The 13,977-nt window shown below is 42.3% G+C and overlaps 1 protein-coding gene across 1 annotated transcript in view; it reads left to right on the top strand.

Moving 5' to 3' along the window:
- The window catches only part of ZBTB40 (zinc finger and BTB domain containing 40), a 70,003-nt gene that overhangs the window by 16,657 nt on the left and 39,369 nt on the right, over positions 1-13,977 (top strand). Inside the window, exon 2 of the mRNA XM_043996362.1 lies at positions 12,970-13,826. Within this exon, the coding sequence (XP_043852297.1) occupies positions 13,043-13,826 (784 nt within the window). The 5' untranslated portion in view covers positions 12,970-13,042. The remainder of the gene's footprint in view (positions 1-12,969; positions 13,827-13,977) is intronic.

Here is a 13,977-nt window from a genome sequence, read left to right as displayed (position 1 = left end):
GTGCTTAGGCAGCTACTGACCTATTTACAAATGGGGTGGACCACCTGCAGCTGCCCTTGCTGGTAGAAAGCTTGATTGAAGTTTAAGAAATGGTGAGGCATTTTTTTTTTTCAAGATGAGGCCAATAAAAGATATTCACTGACTTTAAAAAAAATTTATGAGCTTTTAAAAAAATGCTTATTTATTGAAAGAGTTTTCATTCATTTGAACCCAGTTTTAAATAGTATTTAAATAGTTTTCAAATGTTATTTCACTTGTTTAGCTGTGATTCTACCCATTTATAAATGTCCTGGGCCATTTATAGTTGGTTCAATTACTGCCTGTGGGTCTTGGAATCCTAAAATTTAGAAAAGCAGTTTCTTATCTTTGAGAAAATGCCACCCATTGAGCTGAGACTCCTCCCTGCTCTCCAGCCTCCCAGGGGAGGAGGAACACCATTCCATTGAACTTCATACTCTCCTCCCTTCTTGGGAGCAGGAGAAAGGCCATTCTATCCAATCTGCTTGTTCTTCTGCCTTGGGGGATGCTGCACAACACCATTTTTTCAGCTCCAAGTACCTGTTCCTTCACTTAAACTGCCTTAAGAGGACACTACTATGAGAGCCAACTCCTTTGGACAATGCAAATCTTCCTGAACTCATTCCTCAGGGATTGACAAACTTATACTGGTCATAACCTCCCCATCATTCAAATCCCATTCCCTATCCCTCACTGCCAAGTCCCTTATTCCCATTTCCCTCAACCTTCACACACACACACACACACACACACACACACAATGATGGAGTGGAGGAGTTGGAATAATCCTTGCTCCCCATTGTCACTTCCATATTCTCCCTCATCCACCATCACTCAGTAACTTTTTCTCCTCTGAAGTTCACTCAGTCCCTATCTGCTGCTCAGTCAAAATTCTGGGAGCTATTGTCTACCAGCCTCTGGAATACTCCCTGCTTTCCTCAATGAGTTTGGACCTGGCTCCCTATAACCTCCAGTTGCAATTGTAAAATTCTCAATTTAGCATTCAAAGACCTTCATAATCTGCCACTTGCAATCTTCTAACATCTTACTCTGCCCGTGTATTCTGTGGCCTGGTTGCATTGGCCTCCTTGCTGTTCCTTAAACAAGACACTCCATCTCCTGACTCTGGGCATTTTCTCTGACTGTCCCCCATGCCTGGAATGCACTCCCTCCTCTCACTACTGACCTCCCTGACTTCCTTTGAGTCCCAAGTAAAATTCCAGCTTCTACAAGAAGCCTTTCCCAATCCCCCTTAAGTCTAGTGTCTTCACTCTGTTGATTACCTCCAATTTATCTTGTATGTCTCTTGTTTATACATAATTGTTTCCATGTTCTCTCCCCTGCTAAACTCTGAGCTCCTTGAGAGCAGACTCTCTGTTGTTCAGTGGGGTCCCACTATGTGGCTCCATGGACTTTGTCCATAAGGTTTTCTTGGTAAAGATACTGGAGTGGTTTGCCATTTCCCTTTCCAGTGTATCCTCATTTTACAGATGAGGAACTGAGGCAAATAAGGGTTAAGTGACTTGCCCAGGGTCACACAGCTATTAAGTATCTGAGGCCACGTTTGAACTCAGGTCTTCCTGACTCCAGGCCTGGTGCTCTATTCACTGCACCACCTACCTGCCCCCAAAGAGACTCTCAAACCTTTCTTTATAGCCACACCGCTTAGCACAGCACTTGTGCTAAGTGTAAATAGGCACTTAATAAATGTTTATTGACTGACTGACCTCAGAGCCCTCTCATTTCACAAGGGACCCAAGCCCAGAGATGGAAGTGACTTGCCCGCACAGAATAGTCGCAGTAGAGCCAGGACTAAAACCCAAGTTTCCAGATCCCTATTCAAGGATTCTTCCTACCACACCTTATTGGCTCCCTTAACATTTCTATGGACTATCATGGGTTCAAGGGAATTAATTGGATATTGACTAAGAATCTCAATTCCTCTTTAAAGAATGACACCCTCTTGCACACAAATCCAATTAGAATGAAATAATAGTTTATTTAAGGTGCTAGGGAAAGGAAACCAAGAGAGAAATCCTTGGACTTCTCATGGGGAGGAGCCATGGCATAGAATGTGGCTCTGAGATACCTATGTCCTCGAGCAGGAGACAGGCAGATACTTTTATAGAGGTACAAAACTACATCTCTCATTTTGTCTTCTTTATCAATTTCTGCTATCATTTCTGATCCTTTTATTGATCAGAGTTCTTAAGCCTTACACAATTGTTAATTTTTGTAATATATGGTCTGAATATGGAGCAGTTTCCCCCACTTTATAGAAATTCTTATTGACTTCTCAAGAGGAATGAATTGGACTCAGTGGCTGGTGGTCCGATGAGGTGACCATCTGACTAGAAAGTTTCCCTATTGGGGAAGGACCATCCCCCCACTGGTGGTGGCTGGGAGAAGTTGGGTGAGGGGTGGCTCTGGGTGTCTCAAGCCATCTCTGGATGTCTCAAGCCATCTCTCTGCTCCTCATGCCACAAAGGCAGCAGCCACACACAATCTTATCTCCCTGAGGGGTGGGGGAGACTGGTTAGGTGTGTCTGTCCTTTGGTTTAGTTTTTCAAGGAGAAGGTTCTTTTGATTTACCCCACAAAACTTCTGGGGTATCCAGGGGCATTCAAAAGGGGCAGTCAGGGCCATAACAATTGGAAATAATCATTTGTGATGGGGCTAGGAGGGGGCAGAAAAATGAGTGAAAGGTATGTGGTGACAAAGGGATGAATCAAGAAATAGGGAGAAAAGAAGGATGAGGATCTATTTAGTTAAACCAAAAGAAGAATAGAGAAGCTAGTCTTGAGGAAAGCTTGGAGTTAGGAGAAGGTTGGAATGAACTGACCTCTGCTCATATAACAAGAGAGGCATCCTCCCTATGCTGGGACAAACTGGAAAGCCGGAGGTACAGACCTGCTAGCTATTTCTTTAGTGGTGTTTAGCTCACATTGGGTGTTACATAAAAGCTCAAAGGAACCAGGAAAGAAAGCAGCCTTTGAGGGAGCCCTAAATGGGAAGGGCTGAGCTTCCAGGGGCTAGGGAAGAGTATTGAGTATTGAGAAAATGTCCCAGGCAGGCAGGGTTGGGCTCAATAAGCACACTGCATCCTCATCATTTGCCTCCCTTTTTATGTAAGTTCTACCTTGAAGGAGTACAGCATAGGTGTAGGTGACCAGTGGCGTTCCAGTTTGGCTGAAGTGTTGAGTATGCATAGGGGTACGCTGGGAGATAAGGTTGGGAACCGACTGGATTTGTGTCCTGGAAAGACTTAGTTGCTAGGCTCTGAGGAGTTTAGCCTTTGGTAGACAATAGATAGCAGAGATAGATGGTAGAGAGACAATCCATTGTAGAGGTGGTTTGGCAAGTGTTAATTCAGTTCAGTGTCTACCACACATGATACTTTCCTAGGTGCTGGAATGCAAAAACCACACTGTGCTTAAGAAATTTACACTAATGCTCTGATGGGGACCAACTGCTTGTTCATTAACTCATTGCATTTTCAAGGGTAGTTTCAGCTAATTCTTTTGGTTTGGATCAGGACCATTTTGACTTGAGGTAAGGGGGCAGCCCATTGACAACCAGTCATCACAATGTCAAGAATTTTAGGAGGTTGGACTGCAGAGTCATTCCTGGTCTGTGGTTTCATACAGAGCAGACCAATTCAAAATCCTCAGGAGATCGGATCATGTCAGAAAACCTTGGGGAACTGAACCAAATTGGGCTTCTAGGCCTGTGACTGTGTATTCCAATTCTTTTGGGTTATATTCCCATGGTAAGTAAATTATATCACAGTATTCAAGGTATATGCGAAGGCTCATTGATTTCCTGTTCAGCTAAAGCAAGGGTTCTTAACCTTTTTTTTTTTATTGTTATTTTTAAAAAACTTTTTGTCATGGATCCCTTTGGTAGTCTGGTAAAGACTGGACTCATTCTCGGAATTACCTTATTTTATTATATATTTTTATTTTCAGTTCCAAATTCTCTCCCTACCTCTGCCCCTCCCCCACCCATTGAAAAGGCAAGAAATATTTCCAAATTAGCCATGTTGCAAAAAAGAAAGAAAAAAGTATTTCAATATGCAAGAATCCATTAGTTCTCTACCTGGAGATGAGTAGCATTTTGCATCATGAGTTTTTTTGAATTGTTGTGGATTCGTGTATTGAACAGAGTTGCTGAATCTTTCACAGTTCATTACAATTATAATATTGCTGTTACAGTGTACACTGTTCTCCTAGTTCCATTCATTTCACTTTGCATCAGTTCAAATAAGTCTCCCTAGGTTTTTCTGAAACCATCCCCTTAATCATTCCTTAGGAACAACAGTATTCCATTATAATCATATAACTTATTAAGCCATTTCCCCATTGATGGGCATCTCCTCAGTTTCCAATTCTTTGCCACCACAAAAAGAGCTGCTATAAATGTTTGCACATGTGGGTCCTTTTCCCTTTTTGTTTGATGGCCTTGGGGTATAGACCTAGTAGTGGTATTTCTGGGTTAAAGGGTATGTACAGTTTAATAGCTTTTTGAGAATTCCAAATTGTTCTCCAGAATGGTTGGACTAGTTCACAACTTTACGAACAATGTATCAATGTACCTTTTTTCCTGCAACCTCTACAGCATTTGCCATTTTACTTTTCTGTCATATTAACCAATCCGATGGGTGTGAAGTGGTACCTTGGAAGTGTTTTAATTTGCATTTTCTCTAGTGCAAGCTATAGGACAAGTGGAGATGGCCTCAGTGCAGTGGGAAAACCTTGGCCTTTTTAAGCTAAGGTCTTTTCCAGGTCTCATTTGAAATGACTTGTTTTCATATGACTATTGATAATTTTGATTTCTTCGTCTTAAAACTGCCAATTTACATCTTTTGACTATCAATTTCTTAATTACTATGAGAAGTTTTGCTCAATTCCCTATATATTTGAGAAATGAGACCCTTAATCAGAGAAATTTGGTTATAAAAAAATTTCCCCCCAGTTTCTTGCCTTCCTTATAATTTTAGCTACCTTGGTTTTGTTTGTGCAAAACCTTTTAAATTTAATGTAATCAAAATTATTCATTCTATCTCCTGTGATCCTTGTTATTTCTCGTTCTGTATTATCAGTTAGTAAAAGAGGACTAAAAAGGACAGGGCTTTGTCTGGGTTCTACCTTAGAAAGAGTAGTAGGAGTCAGGGCCTGGGTTCAAACTTTGGCTGTGCCATCTACAACCTATGTGACCCTGGATGAGTAATTTAACATCTCTGTGCCTCAGTTTCTACATCTGTAAAATGAGGAGCTTAAACTAGATGAGTTCTAATGTCCTTTCGAACTGTTTCAAATGATGTGTTAAGTGATCAATAAATGAATAAACTCCCCAGAGTGAAGTGAAAGGTAGTACAACTGTGAGAAAAAATTGGACCCAGACCTCCCAAGGGTGAGACTGTGGAGTCTGAGTTGATTGAGTCCAAGTTGATCGGTGCTTTTTGTTGGCAGTTTGGTTCTTTTTCAGTAATTGGGAAATTCCCTGATTGTTAGGTCTTCAGAGGCTACTTTGATCTTAGAACCATACCTTGACTGGCATAGATTTCAGGGCAGCCCCAGATTGCCCTAGTCTTTGAATTCCAGGGATTTGGGCAGAGCCATACTGGCCTTTAGAATACAGCAAAACATCCATCCATGCATGCATCCATTTATTCAGCACAATCAGAATTAGGAGGGGTTAGTGGGGCCAATTGACTTTTTTTTTAGAATCAGGGAAATCTGTCATGCCAAAACCCAATATATATCCTTTCCTAACCTCACCAGTCTTCTTTCCTGAGTTTTCTGAAATAATTCCCAGTGATTCCATACCAACTTGAGCCCAATTCCATAGGGACCTTACCTTTAAGCTATCTTTTTGGAGCAGGTGCCTCAGCTGTTTGTGTCTGAGTGTCATCTTTGTTGTAGTAAGAAGTTTTTTCTTTTAGTTGGCCATAGAAATTGATTGTAGGAAACTAAATGACTGTAGGCTGAATGGAGGATGGAAAAAGAAGAGCTGAAACATGTCGTGCAGTGTATCCCTTGGGCTCCTCAATCGCTCTACCTACATGCCAACTAGCAGGTCGGGTGCTCAGGTCTTGAATAGCCACTTTTCCCTCTAATGCTGCAGTCCCCACTGGTGTGCTTCTTCAGTTGATCATCAGATTATATCAGTTAGCCAGCCAGACCTAACAAGCTTTTAGAGAGATGAATATTGACTAAAGTCGTACAGTGGGAATAATTGGGACAAACATTTCCCCAAACCAGGACACACTCTCCCACAAGCACAAGTACAAGGTCAGGAAAGAGTGGACTCAAACTTAGCACATGTGGCAAAGAGCATACTTGGGAGTCCTTTACCTGGAAGTCCCTCTTTTCCTTTCATGAAGCCCTCAAGAAGTTCCCACTAGGAATGTTATAGCTTCCTGTTGGGCTCCTTGACTCTAGTCTTGAAATTGTTTTTCCTCAGTATGTCTGATTTTGCCTTGGCTTCTAATACAGACACTATTGTTAAGCACTGCTGCTCTGGGGCCAGTGCTAGGATGCTGAAGAGAAGTCCAAACCTTCTGACCCCTCAAAGTTCACAAGGTCATCCTTTGGTAAAGGGGGCAAGGGAGGAGACCAAGACTCTTCTTATTGACCCCCTCCCCTTTTCTTGAGCAATGTCCAAATTAGCTTGCTATTTTATACAAGTCCAGTGAGCATTGCTGAGTCTCCTCAACCAATTATACTTCCACAGAGCATCATTTTCATTTTATTCAGTGTATTTCAATGCTTCCAAACTGAGCAAGGACTTTTTTTATCACTAAAGTATTTTATTATTTTCTAGTTACATGTAGAGATAGTTTTCAATATTTGTTTTTATAAGATTTCTAGTTCCAAATTTTTCTCTTTCCCTCCCTTACCTCCCTCTTCCCCAAGACAGCAGGCAATCTGATATAGGTTATATATGTACAATCACATTAAGCATATATTTCTGCATTAGTCATGTTGTAAAAGAAGAATCAGAACAAAGGGGGAAAACCTCAAAAAAGAAAAAATGAAAACAAAAAAAGTAAAAACAGTCTGGTTCAATCTGCATCCAGATTCCATAGTTCTTTTTTTCTGTATGTGGAGAGCATTTTCCATCATGAGTCCTTTGGAATTATCTTGGATCATTGTATTGCTGAGAAGACATAAGTCTATCACAGTTGATCCTCACACAATGTTGTTGATACTGTGTACAATCTTCTCTTGGTTCTGCTCATTTCACTCAGCATCATCTCCTATAAGTTTTTCCAGGTTTCTCTGAACTCCTTCCACTCATCATTTCTTATAGCACAATATTATTCCCTTACATTCATATGCCACAACTTAGTCAGCCATTCCCCAAGTGATGGGCATTCCCTCAATTTCCAATTCTTTTCCACAATAAAAAGAGCAGCTATAAATATTTGTTTACATGTGGGTCCTTTTCCCTTTTTATGATCTCTTTGGGATAAAGACCTAATAGTGGTATGGCTGGGTCAAAGGGTATGCACAGCTTTATAGCCCTTTGGGCACCAAATTGCTCTCCAGAACGGTTGGATCAGTTCACAGCTCCACCAACAGTGCATTAGTATTCCAATTTTCCCACAGCTCCTTCAACATTTATTACTTTCCTTTTTTGTCATATTAGCCAGTCTGATAGGTGTGAGGTGGTGCCTCAGAGTAGTTTTAATTGGCATTTCTCTGATCAGTAGTGATTTAAAGCATTTTTTCATTTGGCAATGGATAGCTTTGATTTCTTCATCTGCAAACTGCCTGTTCATATCCTTTGACCTAGCCAAGGACTTGTTGCACCTAGTTTAATACCTTTGTTAGATTGATTCAACTCCTCCCCTGGTTAAGGTAGTTAAGGAGATTGATTCAGTTGACCCCTCCCCTCCTTAAACTTATATAATGCTTTTATTCCTTGTAAGCTCCCTTGATTATCCTGTTTGATCCTCCAACAACCTGTGCAGTAGGTAGTAGTGATAACATTACTTTTCTGAGCCTTGATTTCCTCATCTGTAGGATGAGAAAGTAGCACCATACTCATATTGTCGTGATGATCAAATGAGATGTTGACTACAAAGATCAGCTTCTGTTCCTATTTTACAGCTGAGAAAATCGAGGTACAGAGTCATTCATCTATTAGATAGCATGGTGTTCCAATCCCGGTCCTCTGATACCAGATCATATGCCTTTCCCCGTTATGCCATCCTGCTTTTACTCTGAGAGCCTTCCCTTTCTTTTTTTTTTTTTTTTTTGGTGAGGCAATTGGGGTTAAGTGACTTGCCCAGGGTCACACAGCTAGTAAGTGTTAAGTGTCTGAGGCTGGATTTGAACTCAGGTACTCCTGACTCCAAGGCCGGTGCTCTATCCACCGTGCCACCTAGCTGCCCCAAGAGAGCCTTCCCTTTCAGCATTCTTCCTAGGAAGCTTTGGGCTTCTCTGTCTCTATCCACCGCTCTACTCTATAAAATTTTTGTCTCTCAGAGACTCAGTTTCTTCATTTGAAAAGTGAGATTCCAGCTCCTACGGAACTTAAACATTAGGAAGTAAAGAATAAAGATATTACTTCGGAAGGAGCCTGCGGCTAACAAAAAGAAAGATGTCTGGTGTCTCTAGGAAGGGGGTTCAGATCTGCACAGCCTGGGAGAGAAATGTGACGTAAACTTGAAAGACATTCAGAAGAAGATGCTTAGTGTTTGGGAAAGCACACCAAAGGGCTTGGGACCAAGAATGGGGGGCCTGGACAGAGAGATAACAGTGTTTTGCTGGGAGTGGGGGGGGGATAGGGAGGGGCAGGGTTTGGGTAGAGGTCTGGGAGTAAGAACTACAGAAAGAACCTTCCCCCTCCCCTCTCCTGTGGTGACAGCCAATGTAGAGAGTTAGCAGCCAGCTGGCTGTCCTGCCTCACACCTGGGTTTGTAAATGTGAAAACATTCAGTTTATTCAATTACACACCAGTGTCTTCAGGTAGACCTTTCCATTTTTCTAGTGTGGCATCTTGCCCTTCCAGCCAAGGCATTCGTCACTCCAGCTGACCTTTTTCCTTTTGTAGAAGTCCATGGGGGGTGTGGGGGGAGATGGCAGGAGGAGAAGGAGGAGGAGTATTTGAAGTCTGTGTTTTCAGTGTCATTTTCTTCCCTATCCATTAAAGAGACCTCGTGTCTCTTGTAAATTGTATCTTGCTTCTCACTTGTGTTTTTCTGAGTTTACCCCTCTAAGCACCTGCTATTTCTTTGTACTTCTCTTCATCGAGTTGGCCTAGTTTCCACTTGGTATACAATTCCCATTCGCATTTCAGGGCTTTATGCTGCACTTGGTTCTACCAATTAAGTGTCTCACCCCTCCTATCTTGATTCTATATCGGGACAGTCTTTTCTTATGCCTTTAATATTGTTCCTTTGAGGAACATCCGGATTTCCTATGCTCTTTTGTTGCTTAAATGTTCTTCCCGTGGGACCCTCGACAATTTCCCCAAGCCTAGCAATTTCAGTAAATGCTTAATAACGTAATTTCAGTTGCTTCTATACAGGCACCTCTAGGACTCCACTCAGAGATCCCAACATGTAGTCAGTGTTCCTCGGGTTTTTTGCTTCTCTAGAAAGTTCACTTCAGTCACTCATTACATGAAGCCCATGACCTCCCCACAAGAGAACAAGGAAGAAGACATGACTGCTTTTATTTATCTTAGCAAGGAGATGTGTAGTGAAACCAGCAGTTTAGACTACACCGTACCTTTAGAAAACCTGCTTAAGTGTCCTTTGGAGTAGAAACAAAAGATCCAAGATCACTGATAGGACTGCAGAGTTTCAGGGGGTCCCCACACTAGTTGGAGGCACTCCTCCAGCAGTGCAGACAGTCATCCTTCTCTTCCTGTGCGGTTCTTCTGTGTGCTCTCTCCACATGATTGCCTATACAGTGTCTGAGAAGTCTTTGTTCCTTCACTGATGTTAGCACGTTGGCAGTCCATTGTTGTACCTCACACTCTCTACATCACCAGGCCATTTTTTGTTGTTCTTGTTGTTTTTGCAGGGCAATGAGGGTTAAGTGACTTGCCCAGGGTCACACAGCTAGTAAGTGTCAAGTGTGTACTTTACTTTTGATGCATCTTGGGTTCCGTGATTTTCAGCCATAGAGTGTTGATGCAGTGGATAGGGTGCTGGGCCTAGCTAGAGTCAAGAAGACTCCTCTTCCTGAATTAAAATCTCACCTCACACACTTACTAGTTGTGTGACCCTGGGCAAGTCTATTAACCTCTTTGCCTCAGTTTTCTCATCTGCAGAATGAGCTGGAGAAGGAAATAGCAAGTCACTCCAGTATCTTTGCCAAGAAAACCCCAAATGGGGTCACGAAGAGTCAGACATGACTAATTGACTAAATGACAACAATGCATTCCCAGTGGTTTTATTAGTTGCTGTTCTATACCAGACCCTTTTTAGAATCTCACAAATTAGACACAGTGATCAGAAGTTCTTTCTTAGCACATAATTCTAAGAGAGATAATGCTTCACAGGGGACGAAATGTTGGTTTTAGAGCCAGGAAGACCTGGGTTCAAGAATCCTGCCTCAGATTTACTAGATGTATGACTCTGGGTAAGTCATTGTAGCTCTCTGAGATCAAGTTTGCTAATGTATAAAGGAGTATAATACTAGTACCTACTTCACAGGACTATTTAAAGGATCAACATGTAAAAAGATGATGTATATAAATCCTTACATTAGCATTAGTTTTTACTATTTGAATAAGGACATAGGAGTCCTTCCTATGTCTTCAATGTGTTGTTGCCATTAATAAATCCTTCCTTCCCAGGAACTTATTAAAAGACAGGCTAGGAAAAAAAAAAGACAGTCTGAGCCTTTTCTGTTTCTGGACATAGTCATGCTCCAGCCTCTGCTTGATGATGTTTTCCCCATATGCTGACCTTTGTTCCTTCTTGTTTGTTTACCTCACTTTAAATTCTGTTCCTATTGTAATTGCATTTTGGTAGTAAACTTGTTTAACTGAATTCTCTGGACTGGTTAAGCCTGGTTTTCTATTTTAACTCTAAGGTCATTTAATATAAATGTTACATGGTATTAGATTCAAGACCTGTAGTTCATCCATCTGCCCCCCAGACTAATGGTGAGCTGGTGATGACTATGCTTTGGGCAGATGGTTTTGTGGTCATCTGCTAACTCACTTGAAAGCAGAGTACAGACCATATGTTCCTGGTTTTAATGGGTTAAAATCACAAGTGTGATACAAATCCAAATGTATTATGTATGTTACTTCTCCTTTATCTCAAGGTCCATGTTCTTGTCTCAGAAGGCAATTAAATTAGGCTAACACAGTTTGTTCTTAAACCTTGTTGGTGCATATCTAGTCACTGTCATATTCTTCCAGGTGTTTGCCTTTTGAATACCAGATGCTTGACTGATAGTTGCCCAAGCTTCAATATATCAAAGTGATGCTTTCCTAAACCATTAAAGTGACCAAAGTTTACATTTTAAAGTTGTTTCTGTGTGTGTGTGTGTGTGTGTGTGTGTGTGTGTGTGTGTCTTATTAAGGAGAGTCATCGTTTTGACCCATTTATCATTTTTTGGCATTTCTTTTGTCCCCCATGAATATTGGACTGAGATTGGGGAACATAGATTTCAGGGCCTAACTCTACCCCACTATCTTTGTGCACCTAACTTCTTAGCACCTTTATCCTCTCATTTGTAAACTGAGGGGATTGAACTAGATGATTTTTGGGGGGGGGGGGCAGGGCAGTGGGGGTTAAGTGACTTTCCCAGGGTCACACAGCTAGTAAGTGTCAAGTGTCTGAGGCCGGATTTGAACTCAGGTACTCCTGAATCCAGGGCCGGCACTTTATCCACTGCGCCACCTAGCCACCCCTGAACTAGATGATATTTAAGGTCCTTTCCAAGTAAAAAAAAGTCTAAGTTCTGAAAGTTTCTTAATATACTAGGTACTTTATTGATTGAGGCAGCAGATGGCTCGGTAGATTGAGTGCTGGACCGGGAATCAGGAAGACCTCAATTTGAATCCCGCCTCAGACACTTGCTAGCTGTGTAACCCTGGGCAGATCACTTAACTGCTGTCTGCATCAGTTTCTTCATTTGTAAAATGCAGATAATAATAGTGTCTACCTTGTAGGGTCGTTGTGTGGGAATTGTGGGAAGTGAGTGAACCACACTGATTCCATCTTGTGACTCAATTCTGGATCTGGCTCAGTTCCCTTTCTATTCAATTGTGGGCCTAGTCCAATTTCTGTCTTGTGAGAAAACTTTATTGCATTGTTTCAACCTAGCCTTGCATGGCTAGGAATTTGTACTACCCCTACCTTTTGCTTGGACGCTCTTAACTAAGGACCTAGGTTATGCTGACTAGAAACCCAGTCTGACCTGAAAATTGATACAAGGAGTTTTCTCACAGTTATACATCCTAAGCAACCCATATGTCTTATCTGAAAACTGGGTCAATCAGTTACTGTTTCCTTGTTCCTTTGATTGAATACAGACACTTGTGGGGACAGTGGGATGCCTCTTTCCTCCTCCCAATGCCCTTCCCTAATGTCCCCTCCAGTTAGAAATCAGACGCCCTAATCTTGTATCCTGCTTTATATCCCGTTAATTGTTTTCTTTTAATGCATAAAAATCTGTCTCCCCCTGTAGTCAGGGTCCAGTGCCAAGCTGAGGAGGTCTGGTCCCAATTTGTTATGTGATGGGCACGCATTGCTTAATAAATTCATATGCTTGGAAGCTTGAACCTTTGTTTCCTCAGTTACTTCAGATTTCACCCATCACAGCTCTGACATGTGTTAACATGCTCAGTGCTGTGCAAACCTCAAAGCGCTCTTTATACAGTAGTGGTGGTGGTGGTTTACTTATGGCTTGCAGCAACTGTGAAACATTCAATCCTGCTAAAATACTAACTTAATATTTCTCTGGTTCTTTGCAGCCGGTGCTGATCATCAAGAGAGGCATTTTGGCAGAAGGACTGAACGGTGCTGTTGTTGCCCCTGGCTGGAGCAATGGAACTTCCCAACTATAGCCGCCAGTTACTGCAGCAGCTGTATACGCTCTGCAAGGAGAGACAGTTCTGTGACTGCACCATTTCCATTGGGACCGTTTATTTCAGGGCCCATAAGCTGGTCTTGGCTGCCGCCAGCCTCCTCTTTAAAACATTACTGGATAGTACAGATACAATCTCTATCGATGCCTCTGTCGTGAGTCCAGACGAGTTTGCTCTCCTGTTAGAAATGATGTACACTGGGAAGCTCCCTGTGGGCAAACACAACTTCTCCAAGATTATCTCCCTAGCTGACAGCCTACAGATGTTTGACGTGGCAGTTAGCTGTAAGAACCTGCTTACCAGCCTCGTGAGCTGCTCTGGTTCAAGTCAAGTAATAAGAGACGCTTCCCCTCAGACGATGGAGCTGTGCCTCAAAGACACCGATGGACTGCCGGTCGAGAACCCTTCCCTGAAGAACGTGATCGTATCTCCCCATTCTGGAGAGGTTCCCTGCCCTCCCGAGGCCCTGAAGGCAGACACTGTGGTGGTGGTTAGTGCTGTGACACAAGAGACTGGTGAAGTGGACCCCACCATGGAGCAGCAGGAGCTTGATATGGATTCTGCCGCCGCCCAGGAAGAAGTTCTGGAAATGGAAATGAAGAGCACAGCTTCACCGAGAGAGACTTCCACCGTCCCCCAAATGCATTCTCTTTCTCCTGGGAAAGAAACTATAAATGAGGATGGGGAGGAGGTGGTGGCGGCATGTACACCTCAGGAAGTAACAGAGAACACCACAGAGGCAGGTAATTGTCTGTCAAGGCCGCCATGAAGTCTGGCCTTCCTATTACTTAATGATTCCTTGCTATTTTTTCTTCATATTTTTAGAATCTCCTTTGAAACCTAAGCTTTATGATGGCCCAGAGTTTTACAAGAGCCCATCTCTCCTGCCATATG

The sequence above is a fragment of the Dromiciops gliroides genome, chromosome 3 (genome assembly GCF_019393635.1).
Source record: "Dromiciops gliroides isolate mDroGli1 chromosome 3, mDroGli1.pri, whole genome shotgun sequence".
In the NCBI taxonomy this organism is placed as follows: domain Eukaryota; kingdom Metazoa; phylum Chordata; class Mammalia; order Microbiotheria; family Microbiotheriidae; genus Dromiciops; species Dromiciops gliroides.
Note: the sequence above shows the minus strand (reverse complement) of the source record. Positions and strands in the feature narration are given on the sequence as shown.